The 27,437-nt window shown below is 39.3% G+C and overlaps 2 protein-coding genes across 8 annotated transcripts in view; one reads left to right on the top strand and one right to left on the bottom strand.

Annotated features, from left to right (window-relative positions):
* Nucleotides 1-13,613, top strand: part of CACNB2 (calcium voltage-gated channel auxiliary subunit beta 2) — a 378,781-nt gene extending 365,168 nt beyond the window's left edge. For all 7 annotated transcript variants that reach the window (XM_059404225.1, XM_059404229.1, XM_059404224.1 and 4 more), the window contains 4 exons: nt 9,280-9,431; nt 11,018-11,113; nt 12,055-12,240; nt 13,024-13,613. In XM_059404225.1, the coding sequence (XP_059260208.1) occupies nt 9,280-9,431; nt 11,018-11,113; nt 12,055-12,240; nt 13,024-13,518 (929 nt within the window). In that variant the 3' untranslated portion in view covers nt 13,519-13,613. The remainder of the gene's footprint in view (nt 1-9,279; nt 9,432-11,017; nt 11,114-12,054; nt 12,241-13,023) is intronic.
* Nucleotides 13,614-18,828: 5,215 nt separating this feature from the next.
* NSUN6 (NOP2/Sun RNA methyltransferase 6) overlaps nt 18,829-27,437 on the bottom strand; it is a 62,333-nt gene continuing 53,724 nt past the window's right edge. The window contains exons 9-11 of the mRNA XM_059405008.1: nt 26,114-26,262; nt 21,315-21,440; nt 18,829-19,414 (exon numbers count right to left, since the gene is read on the bottom strand). Coding sequence (XP_059260991.1) covers nt 19,202-19,414; nt 21,315-21,440; nt 26,114-26,262 — 488 coding nt within the window. The 3' untranslated portion in view covers nt 18,829-19,201. The remainder of the gene's footprint in view (nt 19,415-21,314; nt 21,441-26,113; nt 26,263-27,437) is intronic.

Genomic DNA, 27,437 nt, shown 5'->3' with positions numbered 1-27,437 from the left:
GACCTGAGCCAAAGGCAGAGGCTTAGCACAATGAGCCACCCAGGCGCCCCAAGGACTTGTATTTTTTATAGCAGCCCCATGAAACAGGTCATGATAACAGACAGGAGAATGGTCAGGTGATACCCCTTCTGTGTCAGTAACATGCTGAATAATAAGTTATGCGTGTTTTGTGGACTCCACTACATGGGAAACATGTTTATGATCTCACAGTACAAAACTGATACTTGAACTCTCCAGGAATGTATGTATATGTGGGTATGCTATACCTTAAGATTCTTCTACATTTAGTAAAGGTTAAATATGAGAGGATCTACCTCAAATCTAACAAAGGAGATCAGTTTTAGCATTTACATCTTTTACAAAAGGATGGAAGGTCCAGTACAGTGAAGACGAATTTGATAGGTAAAAATTTGCTTTAGAAAACTTCTGTTACATAAACAGAAGTAGAGTATGTTGCCTTTGGAGTTCATTTTGCTGATGTACCACTGTATGATAGAAAGGAAAAGAAAACCCTGAAAAATTTCAAGCTTTAAGTACATCTTCTGTACTGCTTTAGGTTGGTACGGAACTTCTCTGCATGGACACGTGGCTTTATTTGTACTCCTAAGACTCATTCATTTATTTGTACTCCTAAGGCTCATTTTGTCCCCTTTGCAATACTGGTCAAGCATCACAATTTAAGATATCTACATTAGCTATGCCAATGGTAAGGAATGCAAATAAAGAACATTACAGTCTTAGAAATAAAAATATTACTTGAATGTTAATAGTTATGGGGGTGGGTATCCAGTTAATTGCCAGTTCCAAGTTCAGACTTTTAAAAACAATATATTTAGATAATGATAGTACTGCTTTCTAAGAGGAGTCACCTTAGAGTTTCTCAAACTGCACAACTTCTTCAAAAGTATGGTTTGGTTTTACCCTAAGCACCTTCCCAGAGACAAATCAATTAGGGGAATACAGTACATCCTTGTACATGTTTGTACTCAGAGATGTGAGTATAGGGCCTATGTGTACAACTTGAGAGCAAAAATCGTGTGCTGAAAGTGGGAAAATATTGAGCAAATATACAAGAGTTAAGGAAGCACAGGTGGGTTTCGCTGTGCACGTGGCAACAGTTGCAGCTGGTGGCATACAGGGAGTAAGGAAAGGCATTCACCTTGGGTGTTAGCAACCCAGGTGGAGAGATCACAGTGTTGCCAACCTGGTAAATATTCTTAACCCAACTGAAGAGCTAGCTTAGGTCATTTATTTTGTCACTTATCGTGTGATGGAACTGTTCTCTCTGAACTGTTGTGCTGGATGCATGAAACAACACATATGATAAAATCCCGGACAGCTCAACAGACACACCTACGGGGATACAGGAGAACTGGAGAAATCTGGAGAGGATTGGTGGGTCATAGTCATATTTTGGTTGTGATACTGCATGATAGTTTTGCAAGAGGTTTCCATTGGGGAACACTGGGCCAATGGTACAAGGGCTCTCTGTGTTTTTCTTACAACTGCATGTGAATGTATCATTATCTCAATGAAAGGGTCAACTAAGCAGAGTTCGTCACTTGGGTGATAGCACCAGGGACTTGAGAACCGGGATGGCAAACTTGAGAGCGTTCAGTTCCGTGGTTCTTGAAGTGTGTTCTCCAGATCAACAGCGTCAGTATCATGGGCCATTAAGGGATGACTGTTCTAAGACCCCAGCCTGACCTACTGCAGCAGAAACTCTAGAGGTGGGGCCCTGATAGCCTGTTTGAATAAGCCCGCCACGTGATTCTACTAGCTGGCAAAAATGTGAGGACAACCAGCCTTGTTCATCAGGCCCATCTCTGTATAGCAAACAATCTAAGAGCCAGGATCACGTGGGTGGCTCAGTTGGTTACGCAGCTACTTTGGCGCAGGTCAGGATCCCAGGGTCCTAGGATGGAGTCCCATGGCAGGCTTCATGCTCAGGGGGTATCTACTGCTCCCCCTCTCTCTACCCCTCCCCCTACTTGGGTGTGTGTTCTCTCTTTCTTAAATCTTTAAAAAAAAAAAAAAAATCTGAGAACCACAGGAAATGAATAGCTCTGTGTAGTTACACTTTATACTAAGGTGTAAAACGAAGACTAGACACGGGGGTCTTGACTAGCAGTCCAGATTTTTTTCCCAGGAGGCAGTGCCATCTGGCAGTGATGCCGATTGCATGTACTTGACCATCTGCCTTCTCTTCGGAAGAACGGAGAGCAAAGGGCTGATGATAGAAAGCTATAAAATTAGCCTTGCAGATGAACGTGGAATTTATGTGACTAGTTGATCTTTTGAATCTAATTTCTTTCCTCCTTTTGACCTATTGCCAGTGTAGCTGTCTTAAGACATTAGCACAGTCTTTGTTCCACAACACACTGATGCCCCAGTTCCAGCACTCTCTCTTCCCAAAGGAGTAGTTAACGTTGTCTGCATACATTTTGGTAGTCAAATTTGTTATTTAATTGGCTCATTCTTTCAACAGAATTTGAGTGCCAACTATGTACCAGGCACTGTACTGTGAGGGAAGGAAGAGAACTCATTATGTATTGCTCTGTCATTCCACTGCCTGCTGGGAACATTCTCAATCCTGTCATCGAAACTCAGTGGGATAATTGTTAATAGAAGTAGGTACAAAGCAATACAGTAGACTCCTGAATGACGGGGGTTTGAGGCACCAAGCCCCACACTGAAAATCTAGGTAGAACTTCTGACTCCCCCAAAACTGAACTACGAATAGCCTACTGCTGTCCCTAAGCCTTACTGATAACATGAACAGTTGATAAGCACATATTTTGTATGTTAGATATACTGTATACTGCCTTCTCAGAATAAAGTAAGCTACAGAAGAAAATTATTACCGAAATCCTAAGAGAAAATACATTGACAGTGCTTGAAAAGCACTTACTGAAAAAGATCTTATTGATCTTTTTTTTAAAGATCTGCTTCTAAGGGAGGGACCCACAGAGTTCAAAGCCGCATTTGTTGCTCAAGAGTCAACTGTACTTGACTCTTGACATTCATTACTTACTAGGGGTCAGACACTGTAATTAGGAACATAGGTAGAACTTACTGAGCTTGAGAAAAGGAAAAGGTGCTTAGAGGAGGCTTTAGAGATTTTCTTTTGGGGGACAAATAAGGCATTTGTCAGAATTAAGAGTTTTCTGCTTTTAGTGATTATGAAAATGGCACTGCAGTTATCCTTCAGTAACTAGATACTAGAATAATATCACAGTTTCGTTATTAACCAACCACTTAGATATTCCTATATAGCACAATGAAAGTAACAATCTCATTCCGTTTTTATTTCCAAGGATTGTTCAATTGCAGAAACTTCTACACAAAGTAACTTTCTCTTCTTTCTTGTCTTGGAGAAAATATTATGATTGTCCTTGGGTGTTGTTTTTAGATGTCAGATATAAATTTTCATTTTACTGGTGCCAGTTTTAACTCCACAGGTAGAGACAGTAGGATATGGACGGATGAGTTAGGCCTGCCCATTTCAAGATGCAGAGTGTGTGCATCCTTTCACTGGGTAGGATGACTCTGATGGACCAAAATGACTTCAAGACCATTTTTCAATTTCAGGAAAGCATGCCAAGGAAGTCTTTGGCATTTTTTTTTTTTTTGAGATAAATTCTAAGTGTGATGGACTCTGTCAAAAGAAAATCTCTAGTACCAGATATATTGCTTGCCTCTCTCCCTTTTTTTTTAATTGAAGTGTAATTAACATGCCGTGTTATATTGGTTTCAGATGTACAATATAATGACTCAACCGATATACACATTTCTCAGTGTTCATCAAGATATGCATACTCTTAATCCCCCTTATGTTTCACATTTTCCTCCACTTCACTCCCCTCTGGCAACCACCGGTTCTGTGTATTTGTAAGTCTTTTTTTTGGGGGGGGGGGGTCTCTTTCTTTGCTCCTGTTTCTTAAATCCCATGTAAGTGAAACCCTATGCTATTTGTCTTCCTCTCATTCCACCTAGTGTTAAATCCATGTTGTTGCAAATAGCGAGATCTCATTTTCCATGGCTAATAGTCCATTACTTAGAGATGTACCACAATTTTATTACCCATTCATCTATCATTGGACACTTGGGTTGCTTCCATATTATGGCTATTATAAATAATGCTGCAATAAACACAGGGATGCATGTGTCTTTTCAACTCAGTGGTTTTGTTTTCTTTGGGTAAATACCCAGTATGGAATTACTGGATCACAGGTTAATTTTATTTTTAATTTTTTGAGGAAAAATCCATACTGTTTTCTACAAAGGCACCAATGTGGATTCCCAACAACAGTGCCCAGTGATTCCCTTTGTTCCGTATCCTCACCAACACTTATTTTTGCTTTTTTGATACTAGCTTTTCTAACAAGTATGAAGTGATACGTCATTGTGGCTTTGATCTGCATTTCCCTGATGGCTATTGATCTCTTCATGTGTCTGCTGGCTACCTGTATGTTTTCTTTGGAAAAATATCTATTCAGTCTTTCTGCCCATTTTTTAAATCAGGCAGTTTTCTTGCTATTCAGTTTTCTGAGTTCTATATTTTGAATATCAGACATGTGATTTGCAAATATTTTCTCCTTCTTGATAGGCTGCCTTTTCATTTTGTTGATAATTCCTTTTGCTGTGCAGAAGGTTTTTAGTTTAAGGGAGTCTCTTTTGTTGATTTTGGTTTTAGTTGTGTTTGCTTTTGGTGTCAAATCCAAAAAGTCATCAACAAAACTGATGTCAAGGAGCTTACCACCTATGTTTTCTTCTAGGAGTTCTATGGTTTCAGGTCTTAGATTTAAGTCTTTAATCCATTTTGAATTAATTTTTGTATATGGGGAAAGGTAGTGGTCCCACTTCATTCATTTGCATATGGCTATCCAGTTTTCCCAATACCACTTATTAAAGAGACTATACTTTCCCCACTGTATATTCTTGGCTCCCTGGTCATAAATTAACTGTCTATGCATGGGTTTATTTCTGGGTTCTCTATTCTGTTCTATTGATTTATGTGTCTTTTTTTAATGCCAATACCACAGTTTTACTATAATATCATAATATAGTTTAAAATCCGGAAGCATGATGCTTCCAGCTTTATTTTTCTCTCTCAAGATTAAGTTGGCTTATCAGAGTCTTTTGTGGTCTTTTGTGGTTCCACACAAATTTTAGGATAGTTCTGTTTCCATGATAAAGCCATTTTAATTTTGACAGGGATTGCATTGAATCTATAGATTGCTTTGGGAAGAAGGGAAGTTTTAACAGTGTTCAAGTCCGTAAGCATGAAATATTCTCTCCATCTATTTGTATTTTCTTCAGTTTCTTTCAGCACTGTCTTGTAGTTTTGAATGTGCAGGTCTTCTACCCCCTTGGTTACATCTTAGGTATGTTCTTTTTGATGTAGTTGTAAACGCAATTGTTTTCTTACTCATTCTGATAGTTGACTTTAGTATGTAGAAACACAGTGTATGTTTTTATACCAATTTTGTGTCTTGCAACTTTACTGGATTTATTTATTCTAACAGTTTTTGGTGGAGTCTTTAGGGTTTATAATAATGTCATCTGCAAACAGTAAGAGCTTTACCTTCCTTTCCAACTTGGAGGCCTTTTGTTTTTTGCTTAATTGCTCCAGCTAGGACTTCCAGTAATATGTTGAATAAAAGAGTGCATAAGAGTAGGTATCCTTGTCTTGTTTCTGATCTCTGAGAAAAAGCTTTCGCCTCACTATTGAGTAGGATGTTAGGTGTGGGCTGATCAAATTTCATAACGCTTACAGTAATATTTAGACTGGAACTTGATTGTTGGGGGTCAGTGGCCATGAAGACATTGGTAGGGGATGAAGCCATACAAGGTGATAACTGAAATATAAATTTAAAGATCAACAGAATATCTAAATAATATTAGTAATGTTTTAGAACACTTATGAAAAATCAGAATATATAATTTTTATTTTTAAAAGTGTTTTTGAAGTAAATTCAAATATATAGGGAAGTAAAAAGTATAACCTCAGATATCCATCACCCACTTTCAATATTCATGGCCAGTCTTCTTTCATTTCAGCCCTCCCCATGCCCTCTGGATTATTTTGAAGCAAATTCTAAGCATCATATGATTTTACCTGTAAACATTTCAGTATGTATTCTTAAAGATGAGGGACTATTTAAACTACAATGCCATTATCATATATTAACAACACATCCCTAGTATCATTAGATGTTCAGCCATGTATCATTTCCCAATTGTGATGTATATTTTTATATATACATCATTTTATTCATTTATGTATTATAAATATACATAAATTAATAATTGCTTGAATCAGAATGCTAAGTCCATAGTGATTCATTTGTTCATAGGTCCATGAGTCTTTCCTGTAATTTTTTTTTCATTTTAGTGAGCTGTAAGTCGTGTTCCATCAAGTTCACCCTTTTTAGTTGTATATGCACAGTGTTGTGCAAACCATCACCGATATCTAATTCTGGAACAAACCCCATCCATTAGCAGTTCCTCCCCAGTCTCCTGTCCCAGGAACCCAGGATATTCACTGATTGGCTTCATGTCTCCACAGATTTATCCATTCTGGATATTTCAACTAAATAGGGTCATACATCATATGGCCTTTGAGTCTGGCTTCTTTCACTTAGCATTATGTGTTCAGGATACATCCATGTTGTGGCAAGTATCACGACTCCATTCTTTTTTGGCTATTATTCTACTACATGTACATACTACCACATGTACTGTATGCATGACATGGTTGGGGATTTGGGTTGTTTGCGCTCTTCAGCTGTTGTGATTATTGCTAGGAACCATCCGTATACAAATTTTTTGGGAGAGCTTATGTCCTCACTTGTCTTCAATATATACCTAGGAGTGGGATAACTGGGCCACACAGCAATTCTGTTTAACTTTTTGAGGAGCCGCCAAACTGTTTTCCGCAGCAGATGTTCCATTTTGCATTCCCACCAGCAATGTATGAGGATTTCAATTTTTGCACATCCTCCCCAACAATTCCTTTCATTTTTGAAATTTTATCCATACTAGTGGGTGGGAAGTTGTAATTCATTGTGCTTTCAATTTTTGTTTCCCTAACAACTAATATTGTTTAACATCTTTTCATGTCTTTATTGGATATTTGTGTATCTCTTTTATGGAAATGTCTATTCAAATGCTTAGCCCATTTTTAATTGGGTTGTCTTTTTTTTAAAATGTTGTTAGCCACCATATAGTACATAATGAGTCCTTGATGCAGCGTTCAGTGATTCATTAGTTCAGTATAACACCCAATGCTCATCATAGCATGTGCCCTCAATACCCATGGCCCTGTTACCCCTCCCCCGCCTCTGAAACCCCCAGATTGTTTCTCAGGGTCCATAGTCTCTAACGGTTCATCTCCCTTTCGGATTTCTCCCCCTTTGGATTTCCCTCCCTTCCCCTATGGTCCTCTGTGCTATTGCTTGTGTTCCACCTATGACTGAAACCATATAATTGTCTTTCTCTGTTTAACTTACTTCACTTAACATAATCCCCTCCAGTTCCATCCATGTTGATGCAGATGGTGGGTATTCATCCTTTCTAATGGCTGAGGAATATTCCATGGTGTATATGGACATCTTCTTTATCCATTCATCTGCTGAAGGGCATCTCAGCTCCTTCCACAGTTTGGCTATTGTTGTCCGTGAGTTTCTTAATCTGTAGTTTTCCATGTCTTCCCCCCCCCCCTTCTAATTTCTTTCTTTCTTTTTAAGATTTTATTTATTTGTTTGACAGAGAGAGAGATCACAAGTAGGCAGAGAGGCAGGCATAGAGAGAGGGAGAAGCAGGCTCCCTGCTGAGCAGGGAGCCTGATGTGGGGCTCGATCCCAGGACCTTGAGATCATGACCTGGGCCGAAGGCAGAGGCTTAACCCACTGAGCCAGCCAGGCGCCCCCCACCCCTAATTTCTTACTTGAAGAGATTGGGTCACTTATCCATCTGAAGTTTTCTAACTGCATTGTATGGGTGTAGTTTATGTAATTGTCTATTCTTTGTGTTTCTTGTCAACTGGTAGATCCAGAAGCTTAATCAGATTGCTTTTGGTCTTCCTTTCTGCAAGACTGTCATGAATGGCTTGTAACCAAATATTATTTTAAAGCTACTGCTGTAAATTACTTCAGCCCAGATTTTAAATACATCCAAGGAACTAAAAGGATTCTAGTCATAACTTACTATGAGGAAGAGGAGTAGTGACTTGTCTTTTCTGCAGTAATATACTAGTTGAAATTATCTCCAGCACTCTTCTGCATGGATCTAAATGGCTAAGAGGAATTGGAAGGTATTCTGTAGGTCCGGGAATCTCATAGAGTCTGCCTTTCATGATGGTAGAGGACACTACAAGCTACATGTTAGGCCTTTATAGATCTGTGCTGCCTAGTACAGTAGCCTCTAGCTATTTAGCTTTTATTTAAGTTTAAAAATTGAGCTTCTCATTCGTTCTAACTACAGTTCAAGTGCTCAGCAGCCACCGAGCAGCTATCATACTGGATGGCATTGACACAGACTATTTCCACCATCACAGAACATTCTGTTGGACAGTCCTGTTTTGTATTCTGGAGGGATCGTGGAGTAGATAGACTGAACTTTCCTTGGTGTTCAAGCAATTTTTAGTTAAGTTTTTCTATGAATCTTAGAGTTTGGATTTCTGTAGTGCTGCCTCTAATGGATAACTCCCCTTTTAAAATACGAATACTGCAGGACCACTCATCTGTTGGCAAAAACTTATGAGAAGTGTGCTTTTGGCCAAGTTTGTTATAGATACTATTAACGTCTCTCCCATTTTATGTTGGATTTCAGCTTGTTAATAAATCTAGAATACCATATAGAGAAAGTAGACCAATAGGTGACAATATAAACACAGATCAAGCTGATACAGTGAAAAGAAATGTGAGAGTTGCTATGGTAACGTGGTCAGAAACAGACAAGTTAAAGATATCCTTAAGTTTCTATTTTACAACATCTTTATGAAATGATTTCACAGAGTGAAGTTTTATAGCACAAAGAATGTTGTACTGGAAGCAAATTTATAGCTGGTTGAGAGAAGAATTCCCTCAATACTAAAGGTTCTGTGGAGAGAGAGCTCTTTCCAAAGGATACCTTTTATCACCTCGATTGCCTGCAAACCTTAACCTATTGGCTGCCCTACTTCCCTTCCTGTTTAAGAAACAGTGTACCATTTTTATTTCAATTTGGTTTAAAAATACTTTCAGTAATTGAACTCTGCTTATTAACCCTCTACAGCGGAAGTTCAGAGTGAAATCGAAAGGATTTTTGAACTTGCAAGAACACTGCAACTGGTAGTCCTTGATGCAGATACCATTAATCATCCAGCTCAACTCAGTAAAACTTCTTTGGCCCCTATTATAGTCTACGTAAAGATTTCTTCTCCTAAGGTAAGCGGGCTTGTTCTTATTTGCTCTCTAATCCAACTTCATTACAGTTGTTTATGTTCTGCTTTACAATTGCGGTAAGTTATATCTCTACCCATCATGAAGAGTTTGAAGAGACAGGGTAGTCAAGAGTTTTTAAGATTCATGTAAGCAAAGCATGGTTATTAGTTTCATGGCTTAGAACACCAATTCCCAAAATGTGGTCCTCGGTGTCCTGGAGGAAGGTTCTGAGAAACTTCAAGAGAGTCCAGGAGGTCGAAATTATTTTCATGATACTAAGACATGGTTCTCCTTTTTCACTGTTTTGACATTTGCACTGAGGGTGCAAAAGCAGTGGTGGGTAAAAGTGCTAGTGTTCATGAATGGGGACTGGTAACAGACGGTGCGCCCGGTCCAAAAAAACCTACCACCACCCAGTTTCAGTTAAGTATGTCTTGACAAAGTAGTAACATTTATTAATGTTATAACTTTTGACTCTTAAATACAAGGCTTTTCAATATTCTGTGTAATGAAACTTGAATAGCTGAAACACTTTATCAGTCATCTTGAGGACACATAGTGACTATTCAAGTTATAAACTCAAGCAGCCTCTTTTTTCACAGAACACCATTTTTATTTGAGTGAACAACTGACATACTATAAGACTTGGTTTTTTGGTAGATATTTTCCCATTTGTCACCAGTGATAAAACTGGAGCTTTCAAACAAAAATTGAAAGAAAATTTGTATCTGAGCTTAGCAGCTTCTCAAAAGATAGCCTTTTCTGATGTGATCATTGGTAATAGCAAATACATTTTGATACTGTTTAAGAAGTGTGTCAGCATTTGAAAGATCTGAAGAATCTGAACCATTATTTTCCAAATGATCAATGAAATGTTACAAATCATGCACAGTAAAAGATCCATTCGTATTTCAAGATAAACCAATGGAATGTACTTTAACAGTCAGAAAAGTTCACTGATACAGTTTAAGCTTTCACATGCAACTAGTCTTAAGAAACTGCCACTTGTTTAGTGTAACATCAAAGAACACTGTCACAATTCCTGAAAAGGCTACTAAAATACTCTTCCTTTTCTGAATTACCTAGCTGTAGAGGGATGGATTTCGTCACATTATCTCAACCAAAATAAGACTCTGTAGCAGGTTAAGAAGCAATTAGAGAAATTGATTAAAAATGTAGTTTTTTAAAAAATAAGTAATTTGTTAAAATATAACCAGCTTATCATTCATTTTTAAATGAATATTTAACAATGTGTTCAGTTGTAGTTTCTACTGTGGTAAACATTATACTTCACATAAACAAAAACTCTTGGGCTTCTCAATTTTCTTTTAAACATAAAGGAGTCATGAGACAAGAAGATTGGTAACTGCAAGCTTTGAAAAAGAGAGTAAGCTCCAAGCTAGCTATCTTTTTAAAGTCTGCAACTGAGATATCTGTTAACTTGTTAATTTTGCAGCTAACTTACATGTTTTATGGCTCAATCTATTATAAACCATTTGTGCTATACATAAAAAGGCCCTGGAGTGAGTAACAAACCTTGTTCTTTACCTGAATGCAGATATTCTTCTGTTAACTCTTATCTTACACAGGTTTTACAAAGGTTAATAAAATCTCGAGGGAAATCTCAAGCTAAACACCTCAATGTCCAGATGGTCGCAGCTGATAAACTGGCTCAGTGCCCTCCAGTAAGTCGTCTCCATACACGGTAAAATCCACCTGAAGACATTAGCCCTGGTTTTATATTTAGAAAGCACAACCGGCCAATAACCGGACAGGAAAACAGGTGTCGGGGGCGAGAATTCCCCCCACTTGGCCATGGTCTTCATTCTCAAGAAGTGAACTGTCTGACCACCTCCCATAAGCACTCGTCTAGATTATGGCATTTGGTGGTGACCTTGCTTTGTTAATACCTAATTCGTATCTTAAATGAAATGAGATTATGGTTTCAAAATGTGGTTTATAAAGTGGATCTGTTTGGGCTTTGTTATTCACTTCTAATAACTCTTAATAGCTTTCTTAATAATTGAGAAATTGATTTGAGACCATGTTAAAAAAATTTTTTTTTCTAAACAGTTACGCAGCTTCTGACACCTGAACAAATTCCCCTCCTGATCCCTGCTTTTTACATATCATGGTTTGAGACTAACAGACACCTCTAGGTTTTCATTTTGATAAGCGGTATAGCAGAAGCTCTAAGAATTATATTGTTTATCACTGGGCATATTTTGAAGTTTGGGCCCTGTCAAATCATCAGTGATTTCAGCTTCTGTCTGCCAAATTTCCTGTCCTAATCTTGCCTCAGCAATTTCCATGATTAAGTTTTTCATAGTCTCTATGTCAAAACCAGGCCTCTTTCTGTACTGTCCAGATTATATTTTTATTTCTCTACCTCTTTTCTATCATTTCTAAACAACTGTCATTACACTGAGAATCGCTACAGGTTAAACAGCCAGAGTTGTGAGCACTGATCTGAGGCAGAGAGACACAATCTGACTCAATAGGACATTTAGACGATTTGAAAAGGAGAGAGCAGGAGCACCCGTGCAAATACAAAGGGGTGCGGCCCCTTCCTTTGGGGAGTGCCCGGCCGGTGCGAGTGTGTCATCGGCAACGTCTGCCTCTGCAGGAGCTGTTTGATGTGATCCTGGACGAGAACCAGCTCGAGGATGCTTGTGAGCACCTTGCCGACTATCTGGAGGCCTACTGGAAGGCCACCCACCCTCCCAGCAGCCATCTCCCCAACCCGCTCCTTAGTCGTACTTTAGCCACTTCAGCTCTGCCCAGTAGTCCCACTCAAGCCTCTAATTCACAGGTAAGAAGGGCTCTTTCTTAAGCCCTAGAAACTAGGCTGCCTTGGGTCATCTGGCCGGGATCCAAGCCCAGTTACCTTTCAGGGCGAGTTGTGTACCTGTAAGAAAAACCGTGTCAACACTATACCGCAAACATACAGAAACTCCTCAGCCCCATGTCCTGTAAGACAAGGATAGCATTCTTCTACACTGGCAGCACACAGCCATGGAATCAGACTGCCTGGGCTCCAATTCCTGCTCCAACTCTTACCGGGTGTGTAAGGTTGGAGAAGTAGCTTACCTGTCCCTGGCCTCAGGAAGACTAATGGCAACTGGTGTCGCAGGGCTGCTGCCACAATACTGAATTAACACCGAGGACTGTCTTAGGACAGTACTTGCCTCATACTAAATGGTATGTGAGTATCAGACATTTTATTTCTTCCCCAACATCTTAAGCATTTTTAACCTTCCCACAGGTCTTCAAGTAGAGGTAGTGAAATGTACTCTGGTGTGTAAAGAAATTTTAGGTACCTGTATCTGATTTGAACATCAGGAGAACATATAAAAGGATGCTGTCCCCCCTTCACTTACTCATTAAGGAAAAGAAAGTCTGATATAACGTAGTACAAGCCTTGTAAATGCCACTGGATGTTATCAAAAGAATTAAGTAACTGAGCAAGCTTAGATTTCATTTTAGAAAGTCCCCAGGGAATAAACCCTTGAAAGGGCAGCCTTGCTCTTGTGACATATTAGTTCTTTACACGGTGACCTCGGCTGATGCCCGTGTTGGCTCCCTTTCCCACCAGGGTTCCCAAGGGGATCAGAGGACTGAGCGCTCCGCTCCCGCCCGCTCTGCCTCCCAGCCTGAAGAAGAACCCTGCCCGGAGCCCGTCAAGAAACCCCAGCACCGTTCCTCCTCCTCCGCCCAGCATCACAGCCACCGCAGTGGGACGAGCCGAGGCCTCTCCAGGCAGGAGACATTTGACTCAGAAACCCAGGAGAGTAGAGACTCTGCCTATGTGGAGCCGAAGGAAGATTACTCCCACGAACACGTGGACCACTATGCCCCCCACCGTGACCATAACCACCGAGAGGAGCCCCACGGGAGCAGTGAGCACAGACACAGGGAGTCTCGGCACCGTTCCAGGGACCTGGATCGAGAGCAGGACCACAACGAGTGCAACAAACAACGGAGCCGGCACAAATCCAAGGATCGCTATTGTGACAAGGACGGAGAAGGCCTCTCCAAAAAACGGAACGAGGCTGGGGAGTGGAACAGGGATGTTTACATCCGCCAGTGACTTGGGCCCTTTTACGTTTCTTTTTTTTTTTTTTAAAGTCTTGTATACCCCCACCCTCAGACTCAATCTTTGGGGTCTACATTGCAGTCATATGTGATCTGTCCTGTATACTTTGTATTGCTGTTGCTCGAATAGCAATAGCATGATAGAGAGTATTAATATACCTTTTTTTTTTCTTTTGTAAGTGCTCTATAAATTCGCCTGGTATGGCTGCAGTCCTCCGGTTGCATACTGGACTTCTCAAAAACTGTTTGGGATCGCTGCCACTTGAACAAAATCTGTTGCCATCCAGGTGGCATTAGTATTTTAAGAAACATAGTTGATGTTTTCAAAAATGTAGTTAATGTATCCAGCAAGCCAGAATTGGCCCAGGTGAAAAGTGGAATTTCTTGATTCTCCAGATTTTTAATATGTAGGCACCTGATTTGCATATTCATTTAACCATGGACCACTGTTTCTTGCTTGTACCTCTGGCTGACTAAATTTGGGGACAGATTCAGTCTTGCCTTACACAAAGGGGATCATAAAGTTAGAATCTATTTTCTATGTACTAGTACTGTGTACTGTATAGTTTGTAAATGTTATTTCTGCAAACACCTTCTTATGATAATTATATATATAATATATATATATAATATATATATATATATATATCTCAGTTTGATCACACTATTTTAGAGTCTTAATGCCAAGTCAGCAGATTTGCTTTATGAATTACAGGGACTAGAAATGCCCACCTTCAGGAAATTTGTAATATCGTCTAGACACCTATCCCCATTCTAATAGAAAGTCTGTACATACTGTAAATACGTGTGATTGCCTGACTTGAAGAGGTTTGATTTCTGAATGTTTTACCATCCTTGTAAGTTTATAATTTTGACCATAAATTATGGTAAATATAACCAAACTCCAAAGGTTGTTCTAATCCATGCAGTTCACACTGATTGTGACAAACACATTCTTAGTAGCTAGTGTCTTATGTCACTGCACTGGAGTATACGAGCCGGACCTCCGTATGCAAGCGTGTCTGTGTGTACGAGTGTGTAAAAGTGTGCACGAGTGACTGCGATGGAACTGAGTGCTCAAGACTCGAGACTGAAACCTAGAATTCTACTCACCTGGCTTTGTATTTAATTGTGCTACTTGTTGCTTTGAGAATCCGTTGAGCAGTCAGGGAATGTGAGGAAGCTTGCTGCCAAAGGCGACGAGGAAGGCATTCGTCTGCTGGCTCCTTGTTTTTGCTCCTAGAGAGTAAAATACAGGCAACTTTTAACTGTGAGTGTTTCACTGGAAATGTACAATCTTTGTGTGTTTGAGTATTTGTTTTAGTAAGAAATGTTTACACAGCTTGTAGAATTATTTCGTGGGAAAATAAATTTTTCTAACTTCTCCCACCTTCTTTCTAACCTTGCCTATGGTTCCTGTTGTTCATCTCCCTTCAATTTCCCCCTTCATTCCATTCCCTGCCCCCAACTCCAACACTTTCGCTGTCAATCAAAACCTAGAAGTGCTTCTTATAACCAAAGTTTCTGCTCTTCAGAAGTAATCAGGGCAAAATGAGGTGACTCGAAGTGAACAAAATGGTAAGACTATCTTCCTCCATTAGATATCCGCTCTGAAAGGGAACCCAAAAGATACTATTCTCCATGCCCCAGTGATACCACTGTAAGCAGCTCCCAGGGTGGTTGTCACGCTAAGGCTAAAACAACCTTCTCCGTATCGCTTACGTGTACTTTTTGTCCAGTTACGACTGGACAGGTAAGACAGTATTAGGTGTGCAAGTACCCAGCACCTGAAGTTTGTCCCTGAAAAATGCCGAGCTATAATATAATGGCCTAACTTCAGATCTGTACATTATGAAATTATTCTGTTAAAGAAGTTAATCTATTTTTGTTTTGCATGGATTATTCCAGGTTCTTGCCAAATATTCTGGGACCTAAGTAAAACTGTTTCACATTTAACTCCTTCTTTCCCTTCCTCCGCAAGAAAACTCAGTTTTAAAAATGAGTTACATTTGAAGGGTTTTATCAGTTAATATAAGGAACATTTTCCTCAGAATTCATCTTTTTGTTAATTAGCTCTGTACTGTTGACAAATTTATTTATTGAATATAAAAACAATAGTCATAATATATGCATTTTTGATGTAAAGTATTCATATCATTGGGGAACCATATTCCAGTTAAAGTTACTTGTATAAAATATATCTGAAACTTTCATCCCAATTAATGACTTTGGGATATCTAAAACTCTTGAAGTATAACTGGTATTTATCTTTCTCGCTGCTACCACGAATCCCTTTCAAAGAGTCATGCTAACAGATTCCAGTTCTTTTCACTTTTGGATTCTTTTCACTTGACTGTGAAACATACTAGTCCAAATCAGAGTATTCCTCAAAAAACGATATTATAGGATTTGACAGTGAACATCTATACGTGAAAACTGTATAGCAGGCATATGTGTGAACAGTGTGTACTGAATCTGTAAATGAAGAAATAATCCCAAGGGCAATGGGAGATTTTACTGACTTGTGGAATGTAAACTTAGTCTTTTCACTCAGCAAAGGCTTAACCTTTACCTACTCAGTTGTAGAATCATGATCTTTGTAGTCAACCTAGAAAATGCTGGAAATGGAAATGTTCTTAATAGTTCTATGTTTTATTGTCAAACCCATTTCAGTTTTTCCTATGCTCTTTCTCTACTGCTCATTTAAGTTACTGTTACAAAAAGGTGCTGCTAAATGTAGGATGTCTTAGTCGTATTGTACTTTGGGACAATGCCACATTTTTAACATGGTCTGCTATGCATTCCTGTTAAACATTCACTGTCAGCTACACTGAACTGTTCAACAAATCTGGTTTAAAGTCATTCATATAAAACAAATAAAGAGCTGGCTTTCTGCACTGTTTATTAGTAGTAGTATTAATTGCCATTTTAGGAATGATTCTTATAGTTGAGAGTATGTCAGATTTTCAACAACACTTCCCACGGTGGGAGCATCTTTTCTTAAGGGCAATGCTGATCCCTGAATTTCCTTTAGTGATGTTCCCTTTCTGTCACATAAAATGCTAGTTTATGGCAGGTAATAAAGATCTTTTAAGATAGGAGCAGAGTAGTCTTTCTCCCACCTTAATTCTCCATGTGTGGCAATTCAGTTTTGTTTTTATTCTTCATTTTTAAAATGAAAATCGCTCTTGATGACAAATTTAAATCCTCACCCCTACCCCCCCTTTGCTCAATGCTGCTAGTCTTGAAAACTTTCATCTTAGTAGTGGCATGTTAAGAGTCATACAGTCAAGGAAAACGGGTAACTAGATGATTCTAGACCAGTTATTTAATTCTGGCTATTTACTATTTAAGGTAAAATGTGGCACAGGGTTTTGAAGTAAAACGTACTCACTGTTAAGTTGCTTTTTTTTTCTTTCACAGAAATATCTGTTAATCTTAAATACGTTAAGAGAGAATATATTCTTTTCTTCCATATTTCCCAGATGTTTTTCCCTTTTTATTCTACTTGGTCTTAACGTTGTGTCCCTTAAGATTGAATGTGTTTTATTTTCCAATTTTCCCTATTTTTTTGAAGGAACTAAACCCACTGAAAAGGTCTTTGTCAAAGCCAACATTTTTAACAATATTCCTTGTCTTCCTGTTTTAATATGCAAATATTGTTCTTTTGTTTTGCCTGCATTGCTTGTATTTCGCTATTTGTCAGTATTAACCAACAGTTTACATGTCTACTGCTGGGCTCCCTGTCTACGATTTTCATCCCAGGTGAGCACGTAAGGCTTGGCAAAGAGCACGAGAAGACATGGATTTTTTTAAAAACACACTTAAAGTTTGGAGAAATGTGTGAAGCCCTAGAAACGGAATTACACAGGTAAATGGTGCTTCTCTTTAGTCCAATGACATCTACTGGATAAAAGGCAGAATAAGGGATATAAAGAAGTCAGGCACATAACTGAATCTTATGGAACCTGAAATAGCTTGTCCCTCATTCAATAAGCATGTATTGATCTATTCTAAAGCAGGAACAGAAAAGACAGGGTTCCTGCCTTCAAGACCTTCCCCTGAACATGGGAGGAGGAGGGGGGTAAGGAGGAGGCCTATTAAAAGAAAAGTGAGTGTGTTAATGATAAGGGCAGGAGAAGTGGGTCCTCGGGGTGTGGGCAAAGATAGAAATGCCTAAGCCAACCTAAGTGGAGGATGTTCAAGAAAAGCTTCAGAGAAGAGGCTTGCTAAAGGTCTTAACCTGATCAAAGAGACCTTGCCATCTTGATGGACACAACAGTCAGGAGAAATTCCTAACAGAAACCTAGGAGGGGGACAGAAAGGAAATATTAGGCAATTGTTCCCAACTGTCCACCTTATATACCCGAGGCTGAGAAACTCTGGGGTGATCCGAATGGAAGTTAAAACATTTAGATGTATTTAATACTATAAGAGACAGCCTTTAAACTAGGCTGGGTATTGGGTATTTTAACGTATCTTATCTGAAAAGCAGTAGGATGAAGCAAGCCTAAGGTTATAATTACATTTTAATAAAAGCAGTCACATACGGGCTGCTCACAGTGGGATGTTTGGTTACTTTTGCAATTAAGGGAACGTTCATGTTTTATTGGATTCTAGATTTGCTTATAAAGTGGTCTTTTTTGTCTTGATCTACTATATTCGTACTTGGCTTTGTCGGATGTTGATGTTTGGTGAATGAATGTTCAAGAGGACACCATCAAGGTATAACTGGAAGTGCCAAGCCAGTTTCCAGCTACCAGAAGCTGCTCTTTTCTGTCTCCCCACTCATATCACATTAACTTGTATAAGCTGTTCCAATGGATGATGAAAGTACCCAAATTGTGAAATAGTCTCATAATTTTAATATACAGAGTGAAGAAAATATTTGTTGTAGGTTTCAGTTTAAAAGCATTAAAAAAGAAAAAAGAAAGAAAGAAACATGGTAAAGGCACACTACCATTTAGGAGAGGTCTAGACACCATTTGAAAGAGTTGATTTAGGAGTACCGGGTGGCTTAGTTGGTTCAGCATCCAACTCTTGGTTTCAGTCAGGCTTTGTGCTCAGCCCGGAGTCTTCTTGAGATTCCCTCTCCCTCTGCCCCTCCTGCTCACGGCTTCTCTCTCTCTTTCTCAAATACGTAAATCTTTAAAAAAAAATTTCTGATTTATCACGTAGTAAGCAGAAAAATTCCGATAAAATGCTCAGTTCAGTTATGGGCATATGGAAAACGTTATAGTCCCCATACCCTGAATTTTTAGGAACTACTTTAGGAACTCAAGAACAAAGAAAAATTTCTACCAAATTAAATACCGCTCATTTTATTCCTTTTGTTAGAATCACGAACTTTAACATTAAAAATGATGTGCATTCTTTACACATTAAAACACAAAGCCCCAAATGAAAATGCACTCTACACTCCAAATATCTGCAGGCATTTCCTTTTTTTATACTGTGCTAATCCTTAAGAAAAAAATTATTTACAAAATACAAAATATAACCATATACCACCCCTAACTACTTCCTCCATGAAGCAGAGTCTCTTGATCAAATCTCTTGGTCCCTGGTACAACAGCTGGCAGCCTTTTCAGTTTCCTTAGCAACTCTGCCTGACAACAGTCGGGGGGGAAAAAAAACTATATAGTGAATGTTTAGAATTTTCATTCCTAAGAGTTCTTCTATGTGCTTTTGCATTTTACGAATTTCGCAATAAAAAAACCTATACAATCCTTATTTGCCAGCCAAATCATGTCTTCTATCCTGGCATCTCTGAGAGAATCAATGTCAGTGTCCCGTAATGGCACAACAGATGGATCAAATCGCTGCAGCTGTTTCAATTGTTCCAATGATAGGCCAGCTCCCATCATTCCTTCTCCTCCAATCTGTGGTTCCTGTGTGGAGAAAATGAGAGAACGTGACCGTCCTATCATTAGTAAGTGTGCCCGCATACATTTAAGCTAAAGACAAAACTGGGGCACATGGGTGGCTTAGTAGGTTGAGTGTTGGTCTTCAGCTCAGGTTGTAATCCCAGGGTTCTGGGATCAGGTCCCACACTTCGTGGGGAGTCTACTTCTCCCTCTGCTGTGTACTCCCTTTCTCTCCCAAATAAATGAATACAATCTTTAAAACAATATAGATAAATAAATAAAAGACAAAACTGAGGTCTAAGTACCACCAATTCCAAAAAGAGACAAATGTCTTTGTGGAATGGACATGCGGTTTTTCTGGGTAGTAATACCTGGTCTCCTGATGACTGAGTTTTTATTATGACCCCAGATACTCATAAACCGTGGCTTTGCCACATTTTCGCTGTGTGATCTTAAGCAAGTAACTTCACCTAACTCTTGTTTCCTCATCTGTATAACATATAAAATACTCGGTTCTCAGATTTTATTTAATAAGGTGGTAGTCCGCCTGGCATGTAGTGGTCACTCCGTAAGTGGATCATTATTATCACGAACAGCAATAAAAGAAAACTCAGCTTTATTACCACACTCCCCAAAGCTGACAGGAGTTCCACATGCACCTAAAGGTGACTTTCTCTGACCCAAACTAATTGGATGATTAAAGATTTCTATTGTTGTTTTTGAATGTACTAGAATATTAGGAGATAAATTAAGGCTGTGTCAGTTAGTTTAGAATACAGAATCATGAGGATCTGAGTGAGATGTGGGAATCTCAACTGCACAAGATCCGTAATCCTAAATCAAGTCAACACTGTGTAAATGTTTATGGTTAATACTTAAGTATTATTTAAAAACCTACTGTTTATTAATCCATGGGGGAAATTTTCCATCTCTTTTAGGTATATATCAAGTGTATATGTATATGTACACACACACACATAAAATTCAAGTGAATTCTGAAGTCTTCTTATCCTCTACAATGCAATTACCTTCCTTTCCAAGTATAGAAACCATCTCTGGATTACTTTTTATTCATATATTCCAATTAGCTAACTAGAGTTCTGTATAGAAGGGTACTGAAGTTAGATGTTCCGTATATCCAACTGAATATGAGCATGATTACATATTTAAACTTCCTCTCAAACATCATGGGTTAAAAATGTAGTCACATTAGGGATGCCTGGGTGGCTCAGTTGGTTAAGCCGCTGCCTTCAGCTCAGGTCATGATCCCAGGGTCCTGGGATCGAGTCCCACATCGGGCTCCTTGCTGGGCAGGGAACCTGCTTCTCTCGTTGCCTCTGCCTGCCTCTCTGCCTGCTTGTGTGTACTCGCTTGCTCTCTCTCTGGCAAATAAAATCTTTAAAAAAAATAAAAATAAAAAAAATAAAAATAAAAATGTAGTCACACTATACTTCTGACAAAAACCAAGACCAGTAAAATAAAGTATAAGAAAGCTTTTTAAATGTTACATATTTTATGTCAGAAGCCATAAAGAAGCAATATTCTTTGTTGCTGATGTGACCTGAGCAAAAATGTTGAACATACTCCATACCAGCAAATCCAGGAGCGGGAGGGGAAAAGAAAACGACTTTTTAGAAAAAAACGTTCTGAGTAACGTAAGCAAGAGCCATGGGTGAAAGAAGCACGGAACACGAGTACCCCTGAGCTCTGGGGCATTTCCACACAACGGCAAGGAACGAGAACAGGGAAAAACTTGGGAGGTGGAAATTCTCTGTGGGCAGCCTACAATGGATCTCATTAGAGAAGCACTCTTGTTTACTGCTTGTTTCAGAAGTTTTGCTTGACATAGTTCTTCCTGTAACAACCCAAGCTCAAGTTTCCGTAAGTGGTCAGATTATACCGAGAACACTGCCATCATTCTTACCTGGGGCTGAAGCTGAAGGTAAGGAAACGTTCGGAGGGCCCAGGCGACCTGTTCTTCGTTTTCGGCCAGCGAGATGGTGCATGTGCTATAGACCAGCACGCCCCCCGGCTTCAGCAGCTCAACGGCCTAAAGAAACACGATCAGACTCTGGACCGCAAGGCACGATCGACACTTTCCGGGATTTTAGATCGCTAGGATACCTTTCAAGGGTTTGGGATAAATGTTCCGTATGACCAAGATTGGTTCTCTGTTCCAGACTAGATGCATTTCACTCTCTCAGAGCAGTTATAATCCGTTTAAACCAAGACTTCCCTGAACATAATCATTCCGTTTCACTCCTTTAGATACCCCTTTTGGTGCCAAAACTCACACATGTACCTTTTTAAACCATAGTCCTTTCTGAACTCTGTACTCGTGTACGCACTTCCTTCTTCATACGTCTTCTATCCAATTCGACAGTGAACATCTATCTTCCCTCTGAGACCCATTAGAGATATGCTAGTTTCAGGCCCCAAACCTGGTATTGTCTTTAATGCCTCTCTTTCCCTCACACTCCCTATCCATTAGCAAATTCTACTGGCTCTTCCTTTAAGATCTATCCAGAATTTGGCTGTTTCCACTGCTATCATCCTAGTCTGAGCCCATTTTTGGCCTGGATTACTACAGCCTCTTCAGAATCTGAGTTCTCAGATTCTGAGGATGAAGGAGAAGGAGGACGTAGAAATGTTGCTGATCATAAGAAAGGAGCAAAGAAAGCTAGAATTGAAGAAGACAAGAAAGAAACAGAGGACAAAAAAGCAGATGTTAAGGAAGAAGATAAATCTAAGGACAGTAGTGGTGAAAAAACAGATACCAAAGGAGCCAAATCAGAACAGCTCAGCAACCCTTGAATTTGAGTGTCTCACCAATTTCAGAAACCATAAAAGAGAAAATATTGGGAAGAAAAATTTTTTCCTTTTGAAGACTTCTGGCTTCATTTTATACTACTTTGGCATGGACTGTATTTATTTTCAAAATGGCTTTTTTTTTGTTTTTGTTTTTCTTGGCAAGTTTTATTGTGAGTTTTCTAATTATGAAGCAAAATTTCTTTTCTCCACCATGCTTTATGTGATAGTATTTAAAATTGATGTGAGTTATTATGTCAAAAACTGATCTATTAAAGAAGTAATTGGCAAAAAACAAAACAAACAAACAAAAAAACCTGCTTCCCTGTTTGCCCTCCTATAGCCTCTTCTCCATACAGCTGCCTGAGCACTGTTTTTAAAACTTCTCCACTCAAAACCCTATAAACGGGGACGCCTGGGTGGCTCAGTTGGTTAAGCAGCTGCCTTCAGCTCAGGTCATGATCCCAGCGTCCTGGGATCGAGTCCCATATCGGGCTCCTTGCTCCGCAGGGAGCCTGCTTCTCCGTCTGACTCTGCCTTCCACTCTGTCTGCCTGTGCTTGCTCTCGCTCACTCTCTCTGACAAATAAATAAAATCTTTAAAAAAAAAAAAACCCTATAAACGCCCTGACCTATGACTCGCAGTCGATGCCCAAGTCCTTACAGTGGCTTTCCAAGCCCTACACAGAGCAGGCCTCTGGCTGCCCTTCTGACCTCCCCTCACACCTCTCGCTCACTTTGCTTTAGCAACACTGGCCTCCGCTGTTCCGAAACACACATGGCCCACTCCCACCCCAGGAGCAGTGCACAGGCTGGGAAACTTCTCATTGTCTGCAAGTGCTTCTTCACAGTCTTCTCTTTGTGTCTCGGCCACCTTCCCGGCACTGACCCTCCCAGGAAACACTGCCACCATTGCAATCCAGCGCTCCTAGCCTCCCTTCCTTAGTCTGCTCCGCGGGGCTACTGCTCTGCTACTGGACTTCCTAACTTACTCAGCTGTCTGCTTCCTTTCCTCCCAATTAGAATAGACACTCCATGAATAAGGCAGAGGTTGTTATTTTTTTCGCTACTATCTTGACAGCACCCAGAATAGCATAGATGATGTTATCCTTAGGTGCTCCATGAAAAATGGTCCAGTAAATAAGTGAATCAGGAAATAGGTATTATAAGAAAATGAGTTTTTCCCAAATAACAGTTTATCTTTTCAGACTCCCAGACACTTAAAAACATTTCAAAGAAAAATCTTTAAAATATATACTATACATAGTATATTATTACATATATACATAATACATTATATATATACATACACACATATATACTATATGGTATATACAAGTATGTAATAAACTATATAACATATAGTATATCATATATAGATATAGTGTATCATATGCTACATATATCTTATTGTATATAGCATATATCGTGCTTTCTTAACTAGAGTAGACTGATCAAAACTGAAACCATTAGGGGCACCTGGGTGGCTCAGTGGGTTAAGCTGCTGCCTTCGGCTCAGGTCATGATCTCAGGGTCCTGGGATCGAGTCCCGCATCGGGCTCTCTGCTCAGCAGGGAACCTGCTTCCTTCTCTCTCTCTCTGCCTGCCTCTCAGTGTACTTGTAATTTCTCTCTGTCAAATAAATAAATAAAATCTTTAAAAAAAAAAAAACTGAAACCATTACTGTACTCGTGCCAGTTATGGTTTTAAGCATTTTACAAGGATTTTCTCAATTTACTTATAACCATGAGGTATGGTTACCATCACCAATGAGGTGAACCTATTAGGTAGCATAGTCTCCACTTCTCATATGTGGTAACCAATGTACCTGAAGTCACTTACGCAGAAGCAGCACAGCTCCAGACAAGCCGTGTCTGATTATAAGGTCCACATTCTCAATTAACACCTCTCAGTGCAGACTGGCAAACCTGCTACATCCTAAATTCTCCCTTGTACACAGTCAGCTGTTCCTCTTCCCTGTGATCACTGCAACTACTCCTAAGTAACTTTTTAAAATTTCCTTTCTGCTAGGACCTAAAAAAAACAAAAAGCCTACTCTTTTTAAAAAAATTTTTTAAAAAGATTTAATTTGTGAGAGAGCATGCACGAGCACAAGCAGGGAGAGAAGCAGGCTCACCATCAAGAAAGGAGCCTGATGCGGGACTCAATCCCAGGACCCTGAGATCATGACTTGAGCTAAAGGCAAACACTTAACTCACTGAGCCACCCAGGTGTCCCCAAAAGCATAGTCTTCTAAAATAGTATCCTGGGGTGCCTGGCTGGTGCAGTTGGTTAAGCGACTGACTCTCAGTTTCAGCTCAAGTTGTGATCTCAAGAGTTGTGGGATTGAGCCCTGTGTCAGACTCTGTGCTGTCTGGAGTCTGCTTGAGTTTCTTTCTCCTTCTGCCTCTACTCCTCCCCACAATCTCTGATCTCTCCGTCTCTCTCTTAAAAATAATAATAATAATAATAAATCTTTAATAATACAGTGTCCTAATTTTACTTTCAAGTCAAAGTGGGTTTCAGCTATAAGTAAAGCTTCTATTTTTTTGCTTCCAGGATGTGTTAAAATTGTACAGAGAAAAAGTTAAATAATCTACTACCAGCGCATCCTTCATGTTTAAAAGATACTAGACAGATGAGCAAAACTGTACTCGAAGACAACTTTTAGAGGCCCACTATTGGGTCTCTATGTACTTATAACTGCTGGGCTGAGGGGAAGTGATTTAGTCATCTTTGGTCAAATGCTCTACATTCTGTGAAATCCATGGAATCATTTGTTCAAGCCTGAAAGAAATCCTCATACGTTCTATTTGGGCTTCTCCCGAAATGTGCTAGACACCAGCTCAATTGGCAAAGTTTTTACCATTCTTCTATATCCTACACTGAACAGTCTCTTCTCATTTTTATCAGTGTTTCCCTCCGCTGGACCTCCCCCCTCTCATATGCTAAGATGATCCAGGAACCCTATAAAAAAAGAGCAATTTGTTTTATATTCCATTTCTTATACATCCCATTCTTTAACTATGATATTAACAGCTCACTGACTTCTTTAAGATATAGCAGAAGGTTGGGAATTCATTAAATGTTTCAGTGAAATTTTGCTACTGCCTTTAAATGAAAGAAATGATCAACATAGGGGCACCTGGGTGGCTCAGTGGGTTAAGCCTCTGCCTTCGGCTCAGGTCATGATCTCAGGGTCCTGGAATCAAGCCCCGCATCAGGCTCTCTGCTCAGTAGGGAGCCTGCTTCCTCCTCTCTCTCTGCCTGCCTCTCCGCCTACTTCTGATCTCTGTCAAATAAATAAATAAAATCTTTAAAAAAAAAATGATCAACATAAATGAAAGATTCTTGGATTTAAAACTAGGTTTTTTCTGTCTTTTCGTCTGATAAAATAAACCTAAAATTTGCCATTGTAACCATTTGAAAGCGTCTAGTTCAGTAGCATTAAACATTCACACTGTCATGCAACTATCACTACCATTCATCTCTCTAGAACTTTTCATCTTCTCGAACTTAAAATCTATACCCATTAAATACTAATTCCCCATTCTTCTGTCCCTCCAGCCCTGGTAACCTGTATTCCACTGTCTCTATGAATGTTCCTAATCTAGTTACCTTGTATAAATGGAAACAGACAATATTTGTCTTTCTGTGTCTGGCTTCTATCACTTGGCAGAATGTTTCCAAAGTTCATTCATGTTGTAGCAGAATTTCATTCCTGTGTATGGTTGTATAATATTCCATTCTGTGTGTACACTGCATTTTGCTCATCTGTTCACCTATTGATGGATCACTCGATGGGCTCTTTCTACATTCTGGTTATCATGAAAAATACTGCAATGAACAATGCTCTCAAATGAAACATCCAACTATGAAGGGCAACTTTCTTTCACATCAAAGTATCATCACATACCACAGTGAAGAGTTTTCTCTGTAATGGTGGATATGATGTCACTTCTTTCAAAGTCCAAGAACAAGCCATGTTTGGTCTCTGTCCCATTCCACTACATGGTGCATCAAGAAGAATTCGGTCAAAAGAGTCTGGTAAGAATGGAGGTTTTCCTATGAAAAGAATTATAAACATATTTGCTATCTGCCTACTGATCTAGAATAGGAAGCTCCTGGAATAGAAATAATTATCAGCAATTTAAAATCATAATCTAGACTACAAAGAAAAACAATTTCTCCTTTCAAATAGCGGTAAAATTAATTCTAACATATGCAAAATAGTAAAAATGTGATTATTATAATTAAGGGTTATTCTGTTGACACAGTGCAAATCAAGGCCAATCAAATGAGACTCTGAATCCCCAGCATCAGGAGCCATAGTTTATCAGAGCTACGATCTGGAATTACTTCTCGTCATCCTGAAGGCTGACACTTCTCTGGGCAATCCCTACTGAAGACAGCCCAGAAAGGAAGAGTACCCGTTAGGTTCTAGTCAAATCTACTGGTTCTGAGCTTCCTCACTCTCCTTGCTTGTGGGCCATCAGCAAGGCTATGCTCTAGAGTAAGGCGGTATGTCCCTGCATCGAATCATGCACAGGTTTCCCTCTGCATTCATCTAACTTTCACTAACTTCTGAGCTATTTTAAGTGTTACTAGAGAAAGTCATGAAACCAGTCTGCTAATACATACGTTTATGCTACTTTACTGCATGCAAGACACTGCTGCTGACTGCTTTCAGAGGAAGCCAGCTGACTGTCTACAGTAACCACAGCAATGTTCCGAATACCACACCAAGATAACCTGCTTTTCTCTAATTGCAAGACAAGCAGACAAGACTGCTCATCAATTTAACTCATCTCTATCTAAACCCATCCTTGCCTTCTTACCTATGGTCTCAGAATATCTTCTCAAAGTGAACAGTTATTTTTAAGGATTTTGATACATACTAAAAAAATGCTCTAGAAAGACTATACCAATTGATATTTCCATTATGATTATACTTATTCTCCCAAAATTCTTCATCAAAGGATTATTTTTATTGTTACTGTTGTTGTTTTATTGGCCATTTGTATTCTTCTTTATATGGTCACATTGTTTTGTCCTTTTCCTACTAAGATTATTGTCTTTCTCTTTTTTTTTTAAAAGATTTTACTTATTTGTTTGAAAGAGAGAGCAAACACGCAAGCAGGAGGAAGGGCAGAAGGAGAAGCACACTTTCCACTGTGGGGCTTGATCCCAGGACCTGAGATCATGACCTGGGCCGAAGGCAGATGCTTAATCGACTGAGC

This window comes from Mustela nigripes, chromosome 6, assembly GCF_022355385.1.
Source record: "Mustela nigripes isolate SB6536 chromosome 6, MUSNIG.SB6536, whole genome shotgun sequence".
Taxonomy (NCBI): Eukaryota; Metazoa; Chordata; class Mammalia; order Carnivora; family Mustelidae; genus Mustela; species Mustela nigripes.
Note: the sequence above shows the minus strand (reverse complement) of the source record. Positions and strands in the feature narration are given on the sequence as shown.